This window comes from Fusarium oxysporum, chromosome 4 (genome assembly GCF_000149955.1).
Source record: "Fusarium oxysporum f. sp. lycopersici 4287 chromosome 4, whole genome shotgun sequence".
Taxonomy (NCBI): Eukaryota; Fungi; Ascomycota; class Sordariomycetes; order Hypocreales; family Nectriaceae; genus Fusarium; species Fusarium oxysporum.
The window spans coordinates 2,487,479-2,509,656 of NC_030989.1; the positions used below are offsets into that span (position 1 = coordinate 2,487,479).

The 22,178-nt window shown below is 47.9% G+C and overlaps 9 protein-coding genes across 11 annotated transcripts; 6 read left to right on the top strand and 3 right to left on the bottom strand.

Annotated features, from left to right (window-relative positions):
- Nucleotides 1-434: 434 nt before the first annotated feature.
- Nucleotides 435-4,242, bottom strand: FOXG_03747 (uncharacterized protein). The gene is made up of 3 exons (XM_018381596.1): nt 2,539-4,242; nt 2,165-2,435; nt 435-2,113 (listed from the first exon to the last, which is right to left on the bottom strand). Exons 1-3 carry the CDS (start codon nt 2,636-2,638, stop codon nt 1,678-1,680), a joined length of 807 nt encoding a protein of 268 aa, XP_018238123.1. The 5' UTR covers nt 2,639-4,242; the 3' UTR covers nt 435-1,677.
- FOXG_03748 (uncharacterized protein) lies at nt 518-7,072 on the top strand. Its single transcript, XM_018381597.1, has 3 exons — nt 518-4,137; nt 4,222-5,630; nt 5,677-7,072. The coding sequence occupies exons 1-3, from the start codon at nt 4,090-4,092 to the stop codon at nt 6,707-6,709; spliced, it is 2,490 nt and encodes an 829-aa protein (XP_018238124.1). The 5' UTR covers nt 518-4,089; the 3' UTR covers nt 6,710-7,072.
- On the bottom strand, nt 7,038-8,039 carry FOXG_03749 (uncharacterized protein). The gene is made up of 3 exons (XM_018381598.1): nt 7,589-8,039; nt 7,318-7,538; nt 7,038-7,268 (listed from the first exon to the last, which is right to left on the bottom strand). Exons 1-3 carry the CDS (start codon nt 7,919-7,921, stop codon nt 7,175-7,177), a joined length of 648 nt encoding a protein of 215 aa, XP_018238125.1. The 5' UTR covers nt 7,922-8,039; the 3' UTR covers nt 7,038-7,174.
- A 33-nt stretch (nt 8,040-8,072) lies between these two features.
- On the bottom strand, nt 8,073-11,082 carry FOXG_18642 (uncharacterized protein). 3 transcript variants are annotated; one of them, XM_018398778.1, is made up of 11 exons: nt 10,799-11,082; nt 10,164-10,751; nt 10,013-10,106; nt 9,690-9,966; nt 9,335-9,638; nt 9,258-9,281; nt 9,155-9,211; nt 9,071-9,107; nt 8,788-9,024; nt 8,714-8,738; nt 8,075-8,658 (listed from the first exon to the last, which is right to left on the bottom strand). In XM_018398778.1, exons 1-11 carry the CDS (start codon nt 10,905-10,907, stop codon nt 8,317-8,319), a joined length of 2,094 nt encoding a protein of 697 aa, XP_018238126.1. In that variant the 5' UTR covers nt 10,908-11,082; the 3' UTR covers nt 8,075-8,316. The 3 variants fall into 3 exon arrangements, with proteins under 3 accessions (XP_018238127.1, XP_018238128.1, XP_018238126.1); XM_018398779.1 differs by having other exon boundaries at nt 8,073-8,658; nt 10,164-11,082; XM_018398780.1 differs by lacking the exon at nt 9,258-9,281 and having other exon boundaries at nt 8,073-8,658; nt 10,164-11,082.
- Nucleotides 11,083-11,392: 310 nt separating this feature from the next.
- Nucleotides 11,393-14,273, top strand: FOXG_03752 (uncharacterized protein). The gene is made up of 2 exons (XM_018381599.1): nt 11,393-11,939; nt 11,988-14,273. Exons 1-2 carry the CDS (start codon nt 11,536-11,538, stop codon nt 13,894-13,896), a joined length of 2,313 nt encoding a protein of 770 aa, XP_018238129.1. The 5' UTR covers nt 11,393-11,535; the 3' UTR covers nt 13,897-14,273.
- A 1,779-nt stretch (nt 14,274-16,052) lies between these two features.
- FOXG_18643 (uncharacterized protein) lies at nt 16,053-16,385 on the top strand (the record flags this gene model as incomplete). Its single annotated transcript, XM_018398781.1, has 1 exon — nt 16,053-16,385. One exon carries the CDS (start codon nt 16,053-16,055, stop codon nt 16,383-16,385), a length of 333 nt encoding a protein of 110 aa, XP_018238130.1.
- Nucleotides 16,386-17,185: 800 nt separating this feature from the next.
- FOXG_18644 (gluconate 5-dehydrogenase) lies at nt 17,186-18,237 on the top strand. The gene has a single exon (XM_018398782.1). It carries the CDS (start codon nt 17,260-17,262, stop codon nt 18,160-18,162), a length of 903 nt encoding a protein of 300 aa, XP_018238131.1. The 5' UTR covers nt 17,186-17,259; the 3' UTR covers nt 18,163-18,237.
- A 263-nt stretch (nt 18,238-18,500) lies between these two features.
- FOXG_18645 (uncharacterized protein) lies at nt 18,501-19,887 on the top strand. Its single transcript, XM_018398783.1, has 3 exons — nt 18,501-18,584; nt 18,632-18,862; nt 18,908-19,887. The coding sequence occupies exons 1-3, from the start codon at nt 18,564-18,566 to the stop codon at nt 19,667-19,669; spliced, it is 1,014 nt and encodes a 337-aa protein (XP_018238132.1). The 5' UTR covers nt 18,501-18,563; the 3' UTR covers nt 19,670-19,887.
- A 101-nt stretch (nt 19,888-19,988) lies between these two features.
- Nucleotides 19,989-22,023, top strand: FOXG_18646 (uncharacterized protein; the record flags this gene model as incomplete). Its single annotated transcript, XM_018398784.1, has 2 exons — nt 19,989-20,911; nt 20,964-22,023. 2 exons carry the CDS (start codon nt 19,989-19,991, stop codon nt 22,021-22,023), a joined length of 1,983 nt encoding a protein of 660 aa, XP_018238133.1.
- Nucleotides 22,024-22,178: the final 155 nt, after the last annotated feature.

Here is a 22,178-nt window from a genome sequence, read left to right on the forward strand (position 1 = left end):
ATTGTCATATGCAGCAAAAGTATTGAGTTGCGCAAGCATAGTCCAAGCTTCTATTTGACAAAATATGACGCAGCATTTACCAAACCAAGGTTAAGAAACAGACGGTGCGCATTTCATTCAACATGAGGCGTAAACCGGCCATCATTCGGTGCAAGTCCGTTCACATCGAGCCGCATCCGGGGCTTATCCCCCGGAGCCGCCCTGTGCGAAACGACCCCGCCATCGATTTTGCACCTAGTGCTAAAAAGAACACACACGCCATGGGCGGGCCGGGCCATCTATCTCATCATGCCTCATCATCGAACTGTCATATTCTGAACCATTTACCGCCAAATGTGACCGCACGTTCCCGGCAGTTGATGTTCTTCATTCGGACGTCTCTACCGAGCTTTTGACTGTTGTGCAAGAATATCCGATCACTGAGAGGTATAGCTGCTGATAATTGGTTGTTTCCCTGCCTGCAGATTATCTTCGATGGTGGCTGCGTCAAGTATGCATATTTGAGTCATTTTAAGTGGTAATTTCCTCATTATCTCTTTGTTTACTTTAAAAATTGCTTCTTTCGTTTCTTCCGCTGCCTAATTGGAAAGACAGGCCGCTTCTACCTGTTCTTGTTGGTTGGTTCACGACAAAACCTCGTGGATTCCGTTACAACAGTATTACACCACCAGACCTTCTGAACATGGTATGTCTTATTGCCTGCATTCTTTGTTCTGCTTCGCCCGTTCGATATGTACATCTCACTCTGTCTCGCCTCAGTGTGGTTTATCGACGAGCTACCATTGGAGGTTGACTTATGTTTCCAAGAGGTTCGAGACTGTCTAGACTCTAGAATCGAACAGCGATTCAACATCCCGGCCCGGTAACGCCGTTACAAGTGACAAGAACTTCCTGATATTGACACACACAGAAGAAACCGTGATATTGAGCGTTTTGTTCTCGGAATCCCTTTTCTACAAGCATTCTTTTCCTTTCATTCTCGTTGTCAAGTCCATCATATCATCTCAAGCTTGAGCTTTGAGCTCAAAGAACCCCACCGAGGGGCACATTTCGAGGATTCGCCAATGACAAAAAACCTCTTCAACTGCCCGTCATTCCCGCTACAGAAGCCCATCGCGATCCAATCACTTGTCTCATATTAATATCAGATGGAGCCTCTAGTTGAGAATCGCCCAGGAACCTTGATGTGACGAGTGGTCCAGACTCAGCAATCGTGATCTAGCAATCGTGGGCCCGCTGCCCCTCCAAGGAGGACCAAAAGCTCCAGCGCCATGACGCAAGTGATGAAAACTCCATTTGTTGACTTCCATGTGAACGAGTATTCCTTGATAAGTAGCTTCGACGGCCACAATCTTGTGGGCTCGAAAAAATGCCGCGTGCAAGGGTGAAGTTGCAAGTAGGCAAGCTTCTCATGCAAAATCTGCGACCTTGAAGAAAGCCGTTCTCAAGGCCAAAATGCTGGGGATGAAATGAAAAAGAGGCGTGGTATTCTTCCTTCCGTGATTCTCATACCAATACTCTATCCTAAAGAAATGCACCAAAAAGATTTCCTTGAACCCCGAATGTCTCAATCCCACCCCCAAAATAGGTCATTATCACAAACGCCAGATATGTATTGTTGAAAGTCCATCATCATCTCCTCTTGAGACCAATCTCAAGAATCTGAGATCTAGCCACTTACTTCTCCTCATCCTCAGCTGGAGCACCCATCCCCGAGAAGGGACACACACCACCGGCGGGCATACCACTAGGATGCGGAATTCTTGACGGGGCGTTCTGGTGATGTTCTGAGGCATCGTCCTCAGTACCTGAACCACTGCCCTCGCCAATGATGCGCTTTCCATGCAAGTAGCCCTCGCGCTCAATCTCGATATCAGAGTCGCCTGTCTCGAACTCGGCACCGTCCTTGACATGCCATTTGGCCATGAGGTCATTCTGGATCCAGATGACCTTGTTAAGAGCCTTGACGAGAGCTGTCTTGCGCTGAATATGTAGACGAGGGTGCGAGAGGATAGCTTCGGTCATGATGTCCTGGATGAAGCCGAGACAGACACCAAGGTGGACGTATTCGATGTGAAGAGGGTGCTTGCGACCGAGACCAACGTGCATCATTCTATCCAAGTTAGTCTTTACTCATATATTCTGTTGAACGGGGACTACATACCCAACTTTGTCCAGATACTCCCAAAACTCCATCTTGCTGGGATCTGAGCACAGTTTCATAAGGTAAGCGCGCAGAAACATCTTTCTGTGCAGAATTTGTGGACTGTTCTCGTCGGGGATTTCATCGAGAGGGCCTTCGAAGGAAGTACTTCTGGTGGTGAAAGCACGAGCTGTGATATCGTATTGGAGCAGTTTTTTATAGACGATGTTGACGACGGCGGGGATGAGGGCCTTGACGTATTTTGCGCCAGTGATGAGAGCTTCAATGTCACCTACAAACGCAGAGTGTTAGTTGAGTTTGAATTAAGGATTAAATTTGCTCTCAATTGCAGGTTGATGTCGAGTTATGATAAGTTTGCACTGGGTGTAACGTACGGCTTGAGAAGTCGAGGAACGAGTGAAGATACTGAACACGGGCTTCGAGGTTCGTGTAGAGATCCTCGCGATCAATGTGCTTCATAGGTCGTGAATTCATATTGGCCGTGTATTTACTTTGATGATTGTGTTCGAAATGAGTAGCTTTGTCGCTGAATCGTTAAATAAAGCCCGGAATATCGACTCGTGTACAAGTGAGAATATAAGTCGTTAGATGACGGTGTCGCAGATCGTAGGGGCCAGATAAAAAGCGAAGTGAACAGTCAGTATTTAACAGCAAAATGCTCAGCTGATGCAAAAGCTCGTGTGACGCAAGTTAATTTGAAGGATTTAGTCTTCGCAAGTAACAGATCGATTATACAGAATCGCACGCCTCGAACAGCAGCCAGACGTCGGTATTTATTGGATTGCCTATCCTTGGTGATTTACCCTCAGTCCCTTGTCCATGGCAATTTTTTTCTTCTTCAGCGATTATACGCATGCTCATGACATGAAAGCTCTTCCCCGAGTCTCGCCTTGCTCCGTTGGTTGTTTGTTAAGCTGAGCGCATCACGCCAGGTCGATATTATCAGACGATGGTGATGGTGGGCTGATGAGTGGGTCTGTTCAAGGGTCTGTGATTACCGGTGCCAGCCGGACGCACCCGAGGAGAGATGAGATGGATTCGGTGTATTAAGAGATTTATATCTTGTTTGTATAAATACAATACTGAAAGCTGGTATCCTGAGACATAACATTGTACTGGCAGTATAGTTTATGAGATTCTCATATAGGGACCTGAAGTTGGATGCTTGACAGCTTGAGTGGGTATCGACGGCGACTTGCGGGGATAGTCAACGATTGTTACGCTGATTCATAAGGGGAAAATCAGCTTAATATGATTGGTGTGAGCTCCAAGCTTCGAATAACAGTTGAAGGCGGCGGATAGCGACAGCTAAAAATGGAGGATGAGCGCTAGATCAGACAATCCCATATTCCAGAAAGTCGTTCGAGATCTACACAATGACATTGTTTCAGAATCTAGAAGCTTGTCGGATATGGTACAAGTGACACAGTCCCTGTTCATGTCTCTTCAATTCGTGAATACCCTTCTCTTACATTCTACTCTGGCTTGCGTGGACTGCCACTATCGCTTGCTGCTCGACTTGCCAGGGCCACGTATGGAAATCCCATTGTACTGCTAGATCAATTGACGAGCAGACTCATTTCAAAAAGGCCCATGCTGAAATCTCGACTCATCCGTGCGGTTCAGCCGCACGCAGGGACATGATGCCAGATTCCCGAATTTCCCGATAGGATTTCGTCATAAGATGAACATCTATACCCCACGATGAGCCATTTACAAGACCCTTGCTGTTGGACAAACGGACAATTGGATTAAATTATGAATTGATATGTCTTGGTTTACTGGCGTTTCGGCCGAATGAGAAGTTCGGGATTGAACTGCACACCTCGTAAGCCTAAAACAAATACTTCATGACGATGCTGCACCAAACCTATTGGGCCAACACGAAAGGAAACTAAGCCATTGAACATCACAAAGACACCGAGATGAGTTTTAACGGAGTGGTAGAATTATACACATTATTCTATGAAAAAGTACTGTAAAGAATGGTTTGAAGACATAATTCACAGTTCTAGAGAGCTGTTCAGGGTAGCCAGATTCCAGACTGACGTAATCAGAAAACACGTGACCTCGGCGCCCACCAAATTCTTTCTTTCGGCTCATCGGCCTCACCTCGCTTCAACACCCTCCAACACCCGGGAATCCTCCGACAATCAGCCATCGCGACGGCCGCAACCATTCAAACCAGTCGAGTCCGGGCGCCATTCTCAAGGGTCCCGCTTACGGAATACCCCAGCTCCGCCAAACGAGCTCCGTGCTCCGCTGCAGGCCGGCACAGCCTGGCAGCTCGTCGCCATGTCCGGCTCACCACCTCCACCATCACCAAACTCCCATGCGACGGCTCACGCGTACGCGAGCAATGGCTCGAGATGCTCCAGGCCGCCAGCGATGCGGCCCACGCTATCAATCACCACATTAACAGTCCCCAAGCTCTCCAACATGCCGCCGTAGCTGCCGCCGAAGTCGTGGGCCACCAACAACCACATGCGCCTATGGATCCTCCAGACGGCATGCCCCATGCGACCGAGTTGCCTACTCAGCTTATACCTGGAAATGGAGCTGTCATGCGCGACCCGACCATTAACCCGAAGCTCACTCGACTTCGGCGGGCTTGTGACATGTGCAGTATGCGCAAGGTCAAGTGCGACGATAGTAACATACCGTGCCGACCGTGTCGAGAGCTGGGTGTAGACTGCACCTACAACCGCGAGACGAAGCGTCGGGGACCACCCAACAAGCATGCCGAGGCCGCAAAAGCCGCCAAGCGCTCGCGGGTCGAAGTGCCATCGGCGGCGACTGCAGCGGTGGCAGCTGCTGTAATCGGATCTTTGTCTCCATCGCCGCAGACTGCCGCGAAGACTTTGATGAACATCTCCACCGATAATGTCGATGCCGAATACATTGCGCCTATGCCAGTATTGGAACTGCTGGTCGACGACTTCTTTACCTATATCCACCCGCTTGCGCCATTTCCACACGAGCCTACGTTCCGTCAGTCATTCGCCAACCGTGAAGACCGTACAAAGCCCGAGTTTCTTGGTTTGCTGGCGAGTATGATCTGTGCCCTTGTCGCATCCTTCCCACGAAGTGCGAGAGAACATCTCAAGGCACAACACAGCACCCATCTGTTTCCTCGAGCTATCGTCATGGTTGAAAGATGCCGTGAGATTGCCTTGATTACACGTGGAAACAAGTGGCAACTCAAACAGCCAAAAACTCTGGACGATGCCGCGACCAGCTACTTCTTGGGATTGGCATCGGGATACACGCATCAGTGGAACGCTTCTGGTCAATTCATGGCCGAGACCCTGACCCTCCTCCGCGAGCTGGGATTCAGCCGGCCCAAGCACCCTGGTGATTTGCCGACATTTGGTAATGACAACTGTTCGCCAGATCCTCTTCCTTTCAACCATGTCAAAGATCAGATCGGGAAGCGAATATTTTACTGCCTTCTTCTTGGCGTACGGTAAGTATCTCTTTTTCTCGTGACAGGCTCTACTGACATCTCTCAGATCCTTTTCTCAGCTTGGTGCATCTTCTGCAGACATGGTGATAGCACCGTCAACACCCAGTCTCCCCTACCCCGCATACCCGGAAAACGTTGATGACATCTGTGTTCTCGCCAATGAAGTCATTCACCAACAGGATGGCAGTGTTACTCTGTTGACAGGCTTCCGTTTTGCTATAGACATTTACACTACTATGAATGGTATTGTCAGTCTTGAGCTGGCTTATGGTATGAGCACGCTTCCCTGGGCGGACCAGCGCATTTTGCTTCGAGATGGTCTTATTGCAGCCAAAAGCATCACCGACAACCTGCCACCAGAGTTACAGCTTGGAGACCATGGTGTCGAAGCAAATACCATGGCCAGTCTTGATGATTCTGGCATGCAATACGTGCCTCCTGCATGGCCCAACAGCCAGCCTGCCCACGATCTTCGAAATGTGATCAAGAACCAACCCGCTCGGCGCAGGCATCTTCAGTATGAGATCCAAAAAGCCAACATCTTCGTCTCACAACTCGCTACACGTTCGTATTTCGTCGAAATGTACTTTGACCTACGGGATGTCCACATGGGAGAACAACGACAGGAAAACAACCCCATCGAGGGCCATTCGGAGGAGGAAAAGGCTGCACAGGATGCTGACGAGAAGGAAATTTACGAGTTCATGTCGGAAGAGCGGGAACTGATTGTGCAAAATCTTCTCACAGTTTTGGGATCGATTTCGCAACGAAACATGGAGCCGAATGGTGGATCACTCATCAACAAGATCCGACAGGTTGCATCGACACTTTTGAACGACGCACCTGAACGAAAGGGACCTTTTGCGGTGAAATCAGAGGAGGCGTTATCACAGTTGATCAATATTTTGGTCAAGCTTGAAAAGACGGGTGCTGGCACTGGAGGTGGCATCGATACGCATGCACAGGATCCGTCACAGATGACACCGCAGGATGAGGAAGAGGAGTTGCGACACTGGGCAGACCTTCGAGACTACCAGTTGCGCTTCGCAGCGAATGGCGGGTTTGCTGGGAATCTGTAGCCCATTGGGGTCAAAAAGATGAACCGATGCGATGAAGCAAGGTGTTGTATTACTACAGAGGGTAATGAGAAAGAGGTGGTGTCGATTTGAGGCATCATCTATGTATGATTATGAGACAGCACAGAAGATGATCGGAGGGGGGTTAGCGAGTCCTGTAACAGCTATAGTGCGTATTGCAGCTTCATGTTTTTGTCCCAAAAGTAGATACTAAGAATAGGTATTAGGAGAAGCATTGCGCAAGCTATAGAACCACTGACTATGATCTCGTTCCCCTGTGCTGTAGAATTGTTATGATGTCAAGAGGGTAATTCACAAGTATGAAGAAAAGGCCGAAAGTCAGGGACAGCTTTGACAAAGCCAGAGTGATATGCGAAAATGTATGAAGTAATATTAATCGCGTACTGCAAACTGTTTGTAGTGTAAACGTACAGCCCAAAAAATATAGGAGATTTCTCAGATAGCCGCTCAAATGGGTATATGGCTGTTTGCGCTCTGCCTCTCCTTACGATAGAACCTCATCTCGTAAATCGACCATCCAAACAAAACCCAGTTAATAATTCTGCACCTATTAGCAAACTTTCGCCAGACTGTTACACGAGTTTACGTACGCTAGTATTACTAGAAGAGCGATCATGGAGCCCTCCAGACTTCGATTCCAGACAGAATAGTTCTCCATGTGATAGATGAGAATAGCGAAGCATGCCGTTGCACCGAGCGCAAGGATGAGCTGCACGATGGTGTTGACAATTGCCGGGACGTAAGACATAGAATGATTGGCGCGACGGGCAGAGATATTCATCACGACCGCCCAAAGCAAAGACGCAATGCCCTGTGATAAATCAGCGATCACGTCTCACGTAGAATGGGAGCGATACGTACTACAGGCAAAGCCGTCCAGAGCATCCACGAACATTCATGACCGATGGGTACATCGCTCGGACAGATCTGCGATCTTAGAGACCACCAGATACTCAAGATAATAATGACAACAGGAATAGCGATATTCAGCTGTCGCGCAGTCACGACAGCGAAGTTTTGGCGTGGAGTTCGGCGGTAAGGAGCTGGTTGGGCTTGATACGGTGGGTAGTATCCATATTGAGGCGGCGCATTGTATTGCGGAGGAGGATACTGCTGTTGATTAGGGTACGGTTGCTGAGGAGGGTACTGTTGCTGCTGCTGATTGCCATAGGAGTACTCGTGAGGACCAGCCATTTTGACAGATGCTCAAGTGTTGATGTTGAAGATGGATACTTTGTTGGATGGTTCGAGGCGTAGTGGAGAAGAGCATGACGTTGGCACCTCGAGGTCGGTGCGGAAAGTGGAGATGCAGGTGCCAAATGTTTCGGATATTTCTGGGCATTAGCGCGGGGTCCATGGGGAACTAAACTTTAATTTGAATACGACGTGCGAATATTACAGAGATCCAATATCCATCGGATCAATATGTATCATAATCAGTCTCGATATATACAACGTAGAGCACTGAATGTCAGTCCTATTTGGTGAGTAATGCTCACTTTGGTGAAAATCATCACAGAAGAATGGAAAGGTTGCATAAACACATCGATGCCCAGCCAAATCCTTTCACCTCGCCGAACAACATCCAATCACCCTTGCTGTCCATCCTCCACTGCCCACTCATCATAAGCTAGTGGTCTCTCGGCATCCTTTTTCCAAAGCAGATACCTCTTGGATAGGAACGGAAGCCGCTTTGTCAGCTGATAATGCGCGAATCGACTCTTCGGATTGTTGAACACTGTATCTAATTCTTCGAGGGTGAGCTGTTTTGTCTCTTCAACAAAGACGAAGATGAGCACGAATGCCACGATGTTGAGACCTGCGAAGAAACCGAGTGTGCCAGCCATTTCGAATACGGCGTTGATTCGAGGCAGAAGAATTGTTAAGAGGCCAGCGAAGAAGAGGTTGATGGAAATTGCGACAGATGCGCCCTGGAAGAGTCAGCATATCTCTGTTAGTGAGTCGGTGGGCAGATGATGGACCTACCGCTTCTCTGTTCTTGAGTGGAAAACTACAGGCGAAAAGTCAGTGTAAATCGTGATTGGGTGCTGGGGGCCTACCTCTCTGATGCCAAGGTGAATGGGATCGGCCCAAGACCAGGACTGTACGCCGCGGCAAAAAGATAGATAAAGATGATTCCAGCGATTGATCCGCCCGTGTTTGCTTTAGGCTTTGGTTGATCGCCAGAATCAACCTGGGGTGCCACTGCGTAGGAAATTGTAGCAGCCATGAGAAACATGCTCATCATGGGAAGCGTTGATAGTAGCCAGCTTCGTCGGCCGATGATATCGATGGACCTGTCTTTGTTAGCACTGTAGAGATTTCTCGAGTGCTGAACAGTACCTCATTGCAAGTATGCCAAAGAAAAAATTGACACCACCTAGTTGTTGTAAGTTGTTGCTATTCATACCGAGTTAGGATACATACCGAAGCCCAAGCTGTAGCCCATGCTAGTCTTGACACCGTAGTCGCTGAACATGCCATCTGAAGGATGTCAGTAAGTCCCAAGTGAGACGCCCGAATTTCTTACTTGAATAAAATGCAAACACATTGACTAGATACAACTATTAGCTAGGCTGGCTCAATCATCGTGACGCTATACCTTACTTCCGCAAAGTTGCTGCGATAGAGCAACAACACAACTACTCCAGAGCGCATTCCTAAGTCTTCGTCTAGTAAACAACGGCTTGAACTGATCAACAGAGAGCCTCGTGACAAGTATAATGAGGGAAGCATATGTCAAGCCAGAAGTAAGCGTTCGGCTTGTCCTGTCCTCATTCTTGGTGTTGACACCGTTCTGGTATTCGGAATGGTGAGCAATTTCGTGGCGATTCTTCTCACGATGGTCCTGGTGGATCTCCTCGTCTCGAGTAGACCACCAAATCAGAAACAAATCGCGAGTGGCTTGAAGCTAGAAAACCTATTAGCTATGCTTGAGACACATGCAGTCGGCTGATCTCACCCTGGTCGGTCGAACTTGAAGGAGGTTTCTAAAAGCACGATCGAGGTTGTAATTAGGCGTACCCGGCCGCATATAGAACCTTGGACTCTCGTAGCAGAAGCAGACCGCAATAAACAATAAGACAGATGGTACAACAGGCGCAGCAGCAATCCACTGCAAAGCGTGGTATCGGCCTCCGTGCTCGTTGAGACCGGCGTTGGGTTGACCATCTAGAGTATTAGTCGCGGCCGCAATGACAAAGTTGATCACGAAACCGATCATGATACCACAAGCGACCCTGAAGAATGTTAACAATGGGAGTAGTGTGCTCGCAATAGACCTACCAGAGTTGCCAGGCGAGGATAGTTGAGCCTCGCCAATATCCAACTGCCGTCTCAGAAGCGAGAATAGGGGCACTGACCGCCTTGATTCCCATGGCTAGTCCTTCATATCAGTATTCCAATGCTTTGCTGCTCTTAATAGCCTAATACTTACCTACCCCCCCAACAATCCTGGCCCCCAATATCTGCTGCCATGTCACCGCAAAAGCCGACCCAATCGAGCTCGCAATGATAAGTAGAGCCGAAAACCCGAGGGCACCACGTCTTCCAAGGCAGTAATTGACCGGTAGCGAAAGTGGTGCACCGGGAAAAGCAGCCGTGAGGAAGGGAATCGCGTTCGTACCTCCAAGTTGCCATTGAGCCGTCGAATCGGCTCCATTGCTCTGTGTGTCGTCCTGTCTCTGTATATCAATACCAACGGTCTCAACAAAGAGACTCATAGCGTTGATGGATGATTGAACGTGGCCTTGGAGGAAAGCTGCCAGTGAGACTGTGCAGATGATGATGAGCATTCCGCGCTGGCTGAAGAGGCGCTCGCGTTCTGCTACGAGGCTTTCTTTCTCGTCCAGGGTGAGCTCAACGACGGGTGAGAGATTGGTGATTAAGCCTTTGGAGAGACGGTAGTAGTAGTTTCCATTCTTAGCTACCTCTGCCGCTCGCTCGACCTCGTCGCGTTCGAGAGAAGGGAGGTCTTTGCAGAGAGTGTCGATGCCTCTTCGAAGAACAGGCTCAGATACGCCGGCTGGAGAAGTCAGCATGGTGATGTCAGGAGCGGAGAGCAACAGATACCAAGAGAGTTCCCGAATTCATCTCGGGTGTGGATTTGTTTCTCAATCCATGCTTCCAATCTCCTCTTGAGACTCGGTTTCTGTGGTTCTCGATTATCGCGTTCCGTCATGGTGGTGAACAGACGTGTTGTTCACCCAATGCAAGACATCAATCGTAAGTCATGAACTGATCAAAGAAATAAGATGATTAGGAAAGACGAAGCAGAAGATTGAACCCTAATTGACCTCCTCATTCAACCGTGCTTTCAAGGTTCTCACCTCCCTTGTCAAGCTGAATTCCAAACTTTGGCCCCCAAATTTCATGTATGATAAGCAAGGCAGACCCTACGGCACCCGCATACAGTACGAGGCCATCTACGCAATGTAAAGGTCCAACAGCAAATGCTCGAGTGTCGATCAGCGGATCAAACCTCCACCTTTGGTGAATGTCCCGTGGGGAAGCCTGTATCAGCCCTATTAGACATGTTTGTCACTCGTTTAAGTGGCGACTGTCTCGGACGGTTGTGATGCAGGGATATGCTTGAAAGTACAATTGGGAAGGATCATCATCTGATGGGTTCAGCGAGTCTTGGCTGTACGTTACAGTACAGTCTCAACAGTACAAAATGATACGGATCATCGTAGGCTGATTGCCAATGCGGGGGTGATGTAGTATATCCCGTATTCGTCATCGCAAGTCTTATCTTCGCGGCTGTACCTCTCCCAAGAAAACATCGCCATGGTATCGAATTCTCCAAGATGGCAGAGTTAGCCTCAGCCGTTCAGAGCTTCATCGCTTCCAGTCTGACAGCATGGCACCGCATCGACACAGCTGTAAGCTCTATCAAAGATCCTCCTCGAAATGTCGAGCATTGGAGAGTTGTGGGGAGTGTGTTGAAGGAGTCCTTGAGCCAAATGGAGGAGAGGATACGCCAGCGACAGAATTATATGACAGCGCCGGAACAGAACCTCTGTAGAGCTATCGATAGATTCATCAGGGACTTTCTGAACGATCTTGAACGATTGGAGAGGACGATACCAGTGAAGAAGGGAGGAAGGTACTGGGTGCAGCTGAAGTTGAGGTTGCAGGATGATAGGGAATTGCTCACGCGACTTTCTCGCAACGTCCAGGTCTTCCAGGTATCTGCTTCAGCACTATCTTTGTAAGTCCCTCGTTCCTTTCCTTACCTTCTATTCCTAACACAAGGTAGATTAGACCCGCCTAACGATAACTCTAGAAATAGAGTACACCAATTTCTCGAAGGCATCAGCGATGACAACCCTGAGCAGCTCGACCCCGATGAAGTAACCGATTTGCACAAATGGAGAGAAGCTCTCTACGAAGTCGCCGACATTGCAGCCCAACGAGAATTCCCCGACCCATCACCTCATGATCACACATCAGAGCAAGGCGAAACACCAAGAAGACCATCGGGCGTAAGCCCCATAGAACTGCAATACCGGTTCGAGGCCGCGGTATCACGAGCGAAACGAATGTACGATGCCAAACTGCCACTCATGGCGAAGAAGGCACATGACGAAGCGATAAAATACGGTGGAGAGATGCAGGCGATTGACCCGAATGCTATTAGTGTTACCGAGCTGGTTGACATGGAGATAACTTATGTGCGTATCATCAAAGCATGTAGTCCATTTGTGGACTCGTACGAAGCACTTGCGTGGGAGAGGCTACAGAACCTCAAGTCTAATTTGCAAAAACACACTAGTCACGGCAATAACGTCGACTTTTGTACCGAACAGGAGAAGGTCGGGGTTTTGTGTGCTGAACTGCGCGATCGAGAGGGTGCGGTTGAGTTTTTGAGAATGTCGCTGGGCGCTTATTTATCGAACCGTGAGGAGTACGAGGACAGGATACCACGGATATCGATGCTGGTCTGCGAACAGTACGAGTGTATGGGGCAGTGGAATAACTTGGATGCCTTCAAGAAAGTCATATTCGACAAACTGGGCTACGATCCGGCCTCAGAGCCAAATGCCCTCGCTAACACAATAATGTGGTGTCGCCAGCATGGGTACGAAGCTTCTGAGATTGAGGGAAGACCATACATACCAGAGGAGAACTTTTTTGAGAGTACTCCGCTTCACGATGCCGCTGCGGACTCTACCGTGGAGATGGAGATCGTCCATCAGCTGATACCTATAGTCTCCCATGCGAGACCCGATGCGAACGGCGATACACCCCTGCTTGTAGCAGTACAGCACTCCAACAATCTTGCGCTCCAGGCACTGCTACGGATCTCCGGCTCGGTTCATGTTTGGGATTCTAAAGGTGGCACTCCATTACATCGATGTGATAACGATGAAACACTGAGACTGCTCCTCGAAGAGATCAAGAAGCCCGTTCACCAATCCTGTCCCAACGAACAAGGATTACAATTAGTCGACATAGATTCGACAGACGCCTACGGCGAAACAGCCCTGCACAAAGCTTGCGAAAAAGGAAACGAGCGCATGGTCGGCTTGTTAATAGCTGAGGGCGCAGACGTTAACCTCGTGTCCGGGTCAAATGAGACCCCATTGATGATCACCTGCGTACCATCTGAACTAAAAGGAAAGGGAAGATTGAGTAAAGAACGACGGCGAATTCTGGAAATACTGGTAAATCGCAATGCAGATACAAAGCACAAAGATGATTGGGGCAAACCCGCTGTTCCAAAGAGTCTCAAGGCGAGGGGATATAGCGAGGCTCAAATCGACAAGATGCTCTCGCCAGACTTGACACGGAGATTTACGAGGCGACGGGTGGAGGAGAGATTTTCTGCTTCATCAGGCAGTAGTTCCGAAAGGCCATCCTTCGCAACACTCAGCGCCATATCATCGTCGTCACCGGTTGAACTTGTTGGCGACATACCTTCGCGACCAGCAGAGTTGCCCTTGACCCCAGTATCGAGTTGTGTGCCGCCTTCGGGTTATGAGTTACGATCAGGTGGGACATGGTCAGAATTACAGTTAGCTGAGCTACCAGGGTCTACGCCTGTTGTGTCGGTCGAGCTGGATAGTAGACCAGTGGAGGTGGTTGAGTCACCGAACCAGAAGTTCTTGAAAGATGGGAAGATGAAGAGTATTAGGAGGAAGTTGAAGATATTAGGTGATCGGTGATGAAGTAGGAAGGGGTGGCGATTGCTTGATGTTGAGACGTCTGGTGGGTTTAAAGGCCTGATGAGTTTACGATGAAGAATGACTTTATGTATGAGAGTTATAATACCCTGGAGACTGTAAGACGTCCTTGAAACCGATTGTATGTCGAATTTGGTAATGTGGTGCTGAGAGGTCAGGCAGTAGATGGAGTTTAAGTATAGATTGAACGTGAGGACGCAACTTACCTAGCCATTTTAAAGACGAAGGTGTGAGCCCCGAGTCAGGAAAATCGAGGAAGTAATAAGTGTCATAGATAAGACAAGGCGTATTCTTTCAGGATCTTTGCCGATGCTCGATAACCGGTGTTGGTGTGAGGATTGATCGCATCAATCGACACAGCGATCGTAGACCGCCAGGAACATTCTGGCCTCATACATGGAGAAGCTCAACACCATGAAGCTATGCATCCAAGCCACCATGTTTGCGATTAATGCATTGGCAGCACGTTGTTCCCGAAATGAATGCAACGGCTCAATGAGAAAGATTGGCCGCATCAGCTCGTTGCTGGCAAGTGATGGCCTCTTGTCTCGTGAACATCGATGCTCTGCACCTCGATGCCATTTCCAGGAGCTGATAGGGCAAAATTCACTGATACTGAGGAATATGGTAGTTTGGTGAATCAGCGAGAATGTAAGAGAATCGTGAATCTGAAGCCACGAGGTGCTGCTGAAACACGCACAGTTAACAACCCGTTGATGACATTCTTGGCCTCGCGGTCGTCCTCAGTTTTCACCTGCCAATGCTACGTTGAGATAATTGGTCACATCACGAAGGCCAGGTCGCCTATCCAACGATCGTCGCTTCTCAAGAGTCTAAATGGACATGCGCGCCACCATCGCGGCCGAGAGTGACCGCAGTTCAGGGTCTTGTTACCAGATATGACTCAACCGCCGTCTCCATGAGTGGCGATGGCTCTGCCTTTCCTGCCGTCGCACTTTCCATGGTCAACAGACAAAAGTCGGAATTGAGGTGAGCTTAACGTAGTAACTCGCGTTGGCATCGTCTTTTGTAGCCTCAGCTGCTGGTGAGACCGGGCGGACCGAGAAACGTATGTGAGGAACTGTGGTAGAGGGTCGTCACAGACTTGCTTGGTATCGAGATCGGCCATAGAGAAGAAAAGACACCGAGTTTCCTCAAGTCCCTAAGAACGTATGTTTCGGTTTATGGTCAGAAGAGGTTGAAGTTCGACTTTGTATGGAAAGGATGGAGAGTGTGTCGGAGGGGAGAGAGTCGGGGAGGCCAGCTTTATGGGAGAAAGGATCCCAGACGGGGACTGACAAAGCGGTGAGCCACCAAAGGTTAAATGATCATACGACGCACAAGAGCCTCATATTATTTAAGCATAAATTGTTTAAAACTCTGTTCATTTGTACGCCACGACTGCCTAAACTCTGCCCCTTGACTCTCAAATCACAGTTCAGATAACATCTTCCGTCCACCAACCAACTCTGCGCACAACCAGCACAAAGTGCCCTTTACTAAAGCATATTAAAGCAAAATACTCTCACAATAGCCCTAGAACACCCATTTATCCAGTCCTGACTTTACAATAGATGCATATCGAACCCCAAAGACTTACAGAGAATTATGTAACTATGCCGACAAATGTGCATATCATTGAATCTTAAATTAGACTTCGGGGTCACTGAACATAAACACCCCCTTGATTTCCCACTTGAGAAATCTCATCATGGTTACTGCCTTCTTCTTACAAGCACATCAAGTTGTTCTGCTGTCAGCTCGTCATTGCCGCATCACTCTCTCGCAGACGCTTGGAACCATTGTCAAAACGTCGCGGCGTACTTGCTGATTCTCGTAAGCTACTTTTCAAGAGCTTGCGGGCATTGAACATGTTGCTAACAGTGTTTTAGTCTTTTGTTGCTTGAAAAACCGACATTCTTCAATGTGTTGGTGAGAGACTCCTTATACAACTCTCCTGTCAAGTCAACATCAGCACTCTGTACACCTGCCATTCTCTTCTTTTCTTCTTCTTATATCAACTCAAGTCCTCCTGTCATCATTAAAGACAGTATCCACATATTTAAGTGTTGGTAGAGGCATATTTCAGCTGGTCTAGTCAGAGCCTTGGTCACTTCAATACCATGTGTCTCCTCAAAATGCCCAACACCAGCGGCACTAGTCAAATGTCAAAGTCAAAGTCAGAACTCCTTTTCTCTGATCAACAAATGGGTTACTCAGAACTTGAATACTCCTCTCAGCAAGTCTCAAGTGTTACGGCAGGAGAGGCCTCTGCTGGGCGAACAAGCCTCCCCTCATACTGTGACTTTTATACAGAGTGTCCAGTTGAGGAAGAAGAACCAACTTGGAGCTTGTTCGAGGGAGAATGGCATGAAGACGCAAAAGAGTGCACGCTGCGTATGAAGCAAGAGTATCTAGACCAGTTTGAGAACCCATTTGACCCATGGGATAAATACAACAACCATACCTGAACCAGAATCCACTTTGAAGTCTCGGCCCAAGCCCAAAAGCACCTGTATCTCACCACCAGCCAGCAACTCAAAACAAACTCTTGGCTGGACTGGTGAATACGCTTCTATGACAGAGTATGGTGCAAGTCCTAAAGTTTCACAATGGACTGGGCAATACTCTGATCCTTATGAGTATAGTGTCTCGCCAAAATGACAAGACTTGGCAAGCCAGACTTCAAGTGGATTCTGGAATATACACCAGAATAAAAATATGGTTACAACTTTTCTCTCTTTTTTTCTCTCAGCAAATTCAGCAAAATTCCTTACAACATGGGTGGTGTTTTTGGTGTTGAGTTTACAGCGTGGTGTTTGGGGGTATAAAGAAGATTTCTGGTCTCAATGAATGAGTCAGTTAAAACAGCGGGTGTTTTGTTGGTTGAAGTGGTCTCAATAAATGAGCCTGCAACCTGTTGGGTTTTGGTATGGGGAGAATCGTTTTTGGTGTTTCTGGTGGTTGAAGTGGTCTTGATAAACAAGCCTGCAGCCAGTCCAGCGTTGGTTTTATAATAAAGCGTTGTTTTTCTTCTTCTTAACGGATTGATGACATGCTTTATGAGTGCATATTATAACGAGTCCACGACTTTAATGATAATAATAATCAGTAATTTTCATCCAAAATCATTTACAGTATACTAGATTTTGACCTAAATTATGACGAAATGTTGCATAAATTCCTCTTAAGCTTGCCAATGAGGTGCAATGCATCACGTGTTAAGCATCCAGAATGAGGAGGTGTTCTCTACCCAAGCTATAACGGTGTAGCGTACCTTATCTTATTACAGATTACTTGAAAAGTTATTCTTCGATCTTGTAGGTTCTTAAACCAACTCCTACAATGAGTGATCCAACAGCCCGCGAAGACCTTACCAAGCGGCAGCTTCCTTCCATGGCACTCGCGAACGGCATCGAATCTTTACCTTCTGCAGCTCAAGCACGTACAGCTTCAACGTCGGATGATTCTTCGACAAGATTTCAAGTCTCTGGCGTTGCAGTTGTCACTGGAGGGCTGGGAACCATTGCATTGACTGTTGTTCGAGCATTGTTGCAGCACGGCGTGACTGGGCTGATGCTGCTTGACCTTGACGTGACTTCGGAATCTGCGATAAGTAAAGTGGATGATCTTAGGAAAGACTTTCCGAAAAGGAAAATTGAGGCAGCGTCTGTGGATGTAACCGATGAAGAAGCTGTAGGACAGGTTATGGCTTCAACAGTTGAGAAACTAGGCGGCCTTGACTACCTCCTCTGCTTCGCGGGCATAGTCAACTGTACTCATGCTCTCGAGTTATCACCCAAAGTCTTCAGAAAGCTCCTCGATGCCAATACAACTGGAAGCTTCATCTGTGCCCAAGCTGCGGCAAAGGAAATGGTCAAAGCCAACACCGGAGGACGCATCGTCTTCATAGCCAGCATATCAGCACATCGAGTCAACTACCCACAGCCGCAAGTTGCATATAATACATCCAAGGGAGCGCTTTTGATGCTAAAAAGTAGTCTCGCGGCAGAGTGGGCGCGATATGGAATTACTGTGAATAGCATCAGCCCTGGATACATGGATACTATTCTTAACGAGGGAGAGGGATTAGCAGAAGCGAGAAGGTCGTGGGCCGAGAGGAATCCAAGCGGAAGAATGGGAATGCCTGAAGAACTGAGTGGAATGGTTGTGCTATTATGTTCCAAGGCTGGAAGCTATATCAACGGGTCTGACATGGTTGTCGATGGTGGAGGAATAGTCTTTTGAGCACACACCACAACCCAATAGTCACTGATATGTAGAAGATAATCTCTAGCCAATAACCAAAAGCATACACACGCATATCAATGCCTATTTCGAGGCGGAGCCATCACGTAGACGCGACAACTCCACGTCTGCTTACATGCCAAGTCCGACTCCACCAGTGATCGGCCAGTAAGTAAGCGGCCAACAAAAATCAAGTTGATTCAACAAAATAGATGCTCTATTCTCCCCGAATAAAGAATCCGCATGTGAAACATTCGGAATTGGAAAATCCCAGAACCGACCGAGGTCACCTCGGAAGCCATGGAAGCTTAATTGGGGTCATAGCGACGAGGGTTCCACCGAAACTTAATCCTGTTCAAACTCCGACTTCCCCTCTCTTCATCACTCAAACTCCGAAAGCTATGTCTTCAAGATCGATATTCGTGAGTGATAAAGACAATGATTGATGAGACTTACTAAGGGAATTTAGGTCATCTTACTCATTGGACTGATTGCTTCTTTCGCGTACGAGAGGATCAATCTGATTCAGACATTCTATCAAAATGCTCCCTCGCGTATCACCAAGGTGAACAACATTGGGAAATATGAAGTCAAATTTCAAGATCAGATAAGGAGTTGCGAGGATGTTTTACTCATTGAGAAGTATCATCTTGCAATTCTAGCCTGTGATCCAGGAAGAGAGCGGCACAACACTGTCATGGTTCGTTTCAGCCCCATATTCGGCGATTGTTACTAACAAGTGCAGGGAATCTTTGCAGGAAATGTTACTAATAATGCTGAACTTTGGGCATATGACTACACAGTCACCGACGGTACTGACGCTGAATCCCTGAAGAGGATCAATTTGGCTGGATTCCCTCATGCATCTGACTTTCACACCCTGGGCATGGCGTTTGATCTTGAGACATCTAATCTCTTCGTCGTGAGCCATGCCGTCGCAGGATCACGCATTGAGCTCTTCAATCTCGACATTGGATCATTGACTGCTAGTTACATCCAGAGCATTCAGCATCCTCTCATCAACGCACCAAATTCAATCGCTTCGGTCAACGGACACGAGTTCTACGTCACCAACGATCACTACATTACCAAGAAACAGTCGCTCCTGTTGAGTAACCTGGAGACATATCTGGGTCCGCCGACAGGAACAGTGGTCCATGTGAACCTCAAAGCGTCAGATCTCGATGTGAGGGTTGTCGCGTGGGTTCCTTTCGCCAACGGTATCGAAATCCTCAACAGTTCAACCGTTGCGGTGGCGTCGTCCTCACGAGCGGCCATTTATATGTTTAATACTTCAGACGCCACAAAATTCAAAGAGACCTCCAGGATCAAACTTCCTTTCCTACCAGACAACCTCTCTGGATCTGGTGATAAGCTCATGATCGCGGGACACGGCAACATGCCTGTAGAGATGGATTTAATGCTGCATCATTACATAAAATGCGCTTTTTGCATTAAATATTTAAAGCAAGACGCGCTTTGTATGCATTATTTCCTGTCGCACTGAGCGTGCTTAAAGGGTTAGAGTGAATATGATGAGCAGCAGCAAATGTGTTGATTGATGTCTTAAGTTTTCTCTTGTGCGGGGTATTCCATCCCGCACAGTTACTTAAAGCATATAGCTAGATTACTAATGCCTACCCTGCGACATTTCCTCTTCTATCTTAGGCTTAGCGCCTTCTATAATAGGTTTAGTGCATAGGAACAATATAAGTCCTTTTCCGACCTCCTTTTCTCCACAGCCTTCAACCGTCTGTCGATGTATCCCCCTGAAACTTCTCAATTCGACTCCCCACTACCTTCAGACCCTCCGTGTGTCTTCTACAATGCCCAGAACCCCTGGAAGGCCAGCCGATCACCAGGTCCACCGAGAATTTATCACGCTTGCCTCCGACGCTAGTTCGGGTTTCAAGAACTCTAGAGTCAAGTGCAAGCACTGCGGCCACGAGATAACCAAGGGCACTACTCGTCAGAAGAAGCACTTACTTCGCCATTGTCCCAATTACAAAAGGCAGCAACAGTCTCAGCAGCCTCAACTTACTCATCACTTTCCTGTAGTGGACAAGACCTTTAAGCAGATGCTTGATGAGCTTGCTGCTATAGCAATTTTTGCTGATGGCCGTCCATTTAACCTCTTTGAGTCCAAACGAATGCGGATTCTGTTGAGCAAGCTAAACACTGCCTGGCAACCACCGTCTCGTCGCCGAGTACAGCGGCTGCTAGCCCCGACTTATTCTCAGTACCACAATCAAGTCCAGGCTATCCTCGACCAAGCAGAACATATCAACGTAATCTTTGACGCCTCAGACAACATCACAAGTCATCGAATTATCAATATCTCGATACAGGTGGCAAATGGTACGGCGTTCTACTGGAAGACGTTTGATACAGGACAGATTCAACACACGGCTGAGCACTACATCGATCTTTTGTATCCTGAGCTGGAGATAATTTGCAAGGGCAACTTCTTGCGAATTAACTCGTTTTGCACAGATACGGATAGCGTGATGAGGAAAGCTCATGTGCATTTGGCAGCAAGAAAGGAATTCCAACATTGCTTCTTTTCCCTCTGCGATTCACATGGGCTACAGCTACTCATCAAGGACATCCTAGAGCAGCCGTTCTTTGAGGAGGCATTCAAAAGCGCTACATTAATTGTCACCTTCTTCAAGAAGTCGAAACTGCAGTTGGCTCGATTGAGAGAAGCACAAAAGGCAGCTTGGGGCCACCATAAGGCGTTTTTATCTGCGTGCGTCTTTCAGTTTTTCTGACTCCTAGCTATAGCTGACTGCTCGCTTTAGTGTAATCACACGCTGGGGCAGTCAGTTCAATGCTTTACAGTCAGTTTTACGCTGTAAAGAGCCTCTCCAAGCATACGCTCGCCGTCCTGACGTAAGGGCAGAGCTAGCCTCCGGCTCTCTCGAGCTTCTTCCAAAGGTGCTGGAGTCTGTCAATAACCCTCACTTCTGGATACGCCTAGAGACTGTTTTGGCCATAATTAAGCCTGTCAACAGTCGTCAGCGTGCCTCAGAAGCCGATCGGGCTCACATCGGCCATGTGATTCCTCGTTGGCTGGAGATTAAAGCAGAATGGAAAGCACTTGACGAGTCTCAGCAACATCAAGACGTGAATTTCAGCGAGCTGTATTCCGTATGGTTAAACCGTATGGATAAACAGACATATGATATTCATTATGCGGGATTTGCATTACGGCCTGACACAGTCGGGACTAAGCTTGAAGAACAGCTGATGATGAAAGTGCTGCAGTTCTTTAAGTCAGCAGTCAATCCTGCTGACTACATCAATATTGTTCGAGAATTTAACCACTTCCGAGCACAATCGGGCGGCCGGTTTGCTGCAGGAGGCTTAGTCTATTCAAAAGAATGGACTCCATTAGATGCTTGGATGCTTCTTGATAACCAAGGCAGCAAGCTGGCTGCACTTGCAGTCCGGATCTTTGGAACCATAGCCAATTCAGTTCCCTCAGAGAGATCATTCTCGGCAGTTAACTTCCTCCACAGCAAGGCACGCAACAGACTCACACCAGCCAACGCTGACAAGTTGGCGTTCATCTACATGAACGAACGGGTGCTAGAGAGGATAACGCAGTCTCAGAATCAACCTCTTGATCATCGCAATGATCATTCTACGGTGGTCAGCTGGGAAGATTTGACAGAAGACGGTTGGCTTACACTCGAAGATACGTATATGGAAATTCATTGCGCATCAAATCTGGAAGTTGACGCTGTTGTCGGCGAGTTCACTCACCAACCCGCCTCCGACGGAGAAGAGACAGTGGTGGACACACTTGAGGTCGAAGATGGGTCAGAGAGCGAAGGAGCGGGGGAAAAATTGACCTAATTTTGCTTGGTTGTTTGTATGATATGGCCCATGGGCAGCTTCATAAATGGGTCGTAATATTGCAATAAAAAGCGCGCTTTTTATTAGGAATAAAATGCTGCTTCGTTATAATAAAAAGCAGCTTAATACACATGTGTATTATGCACGTGCCCATC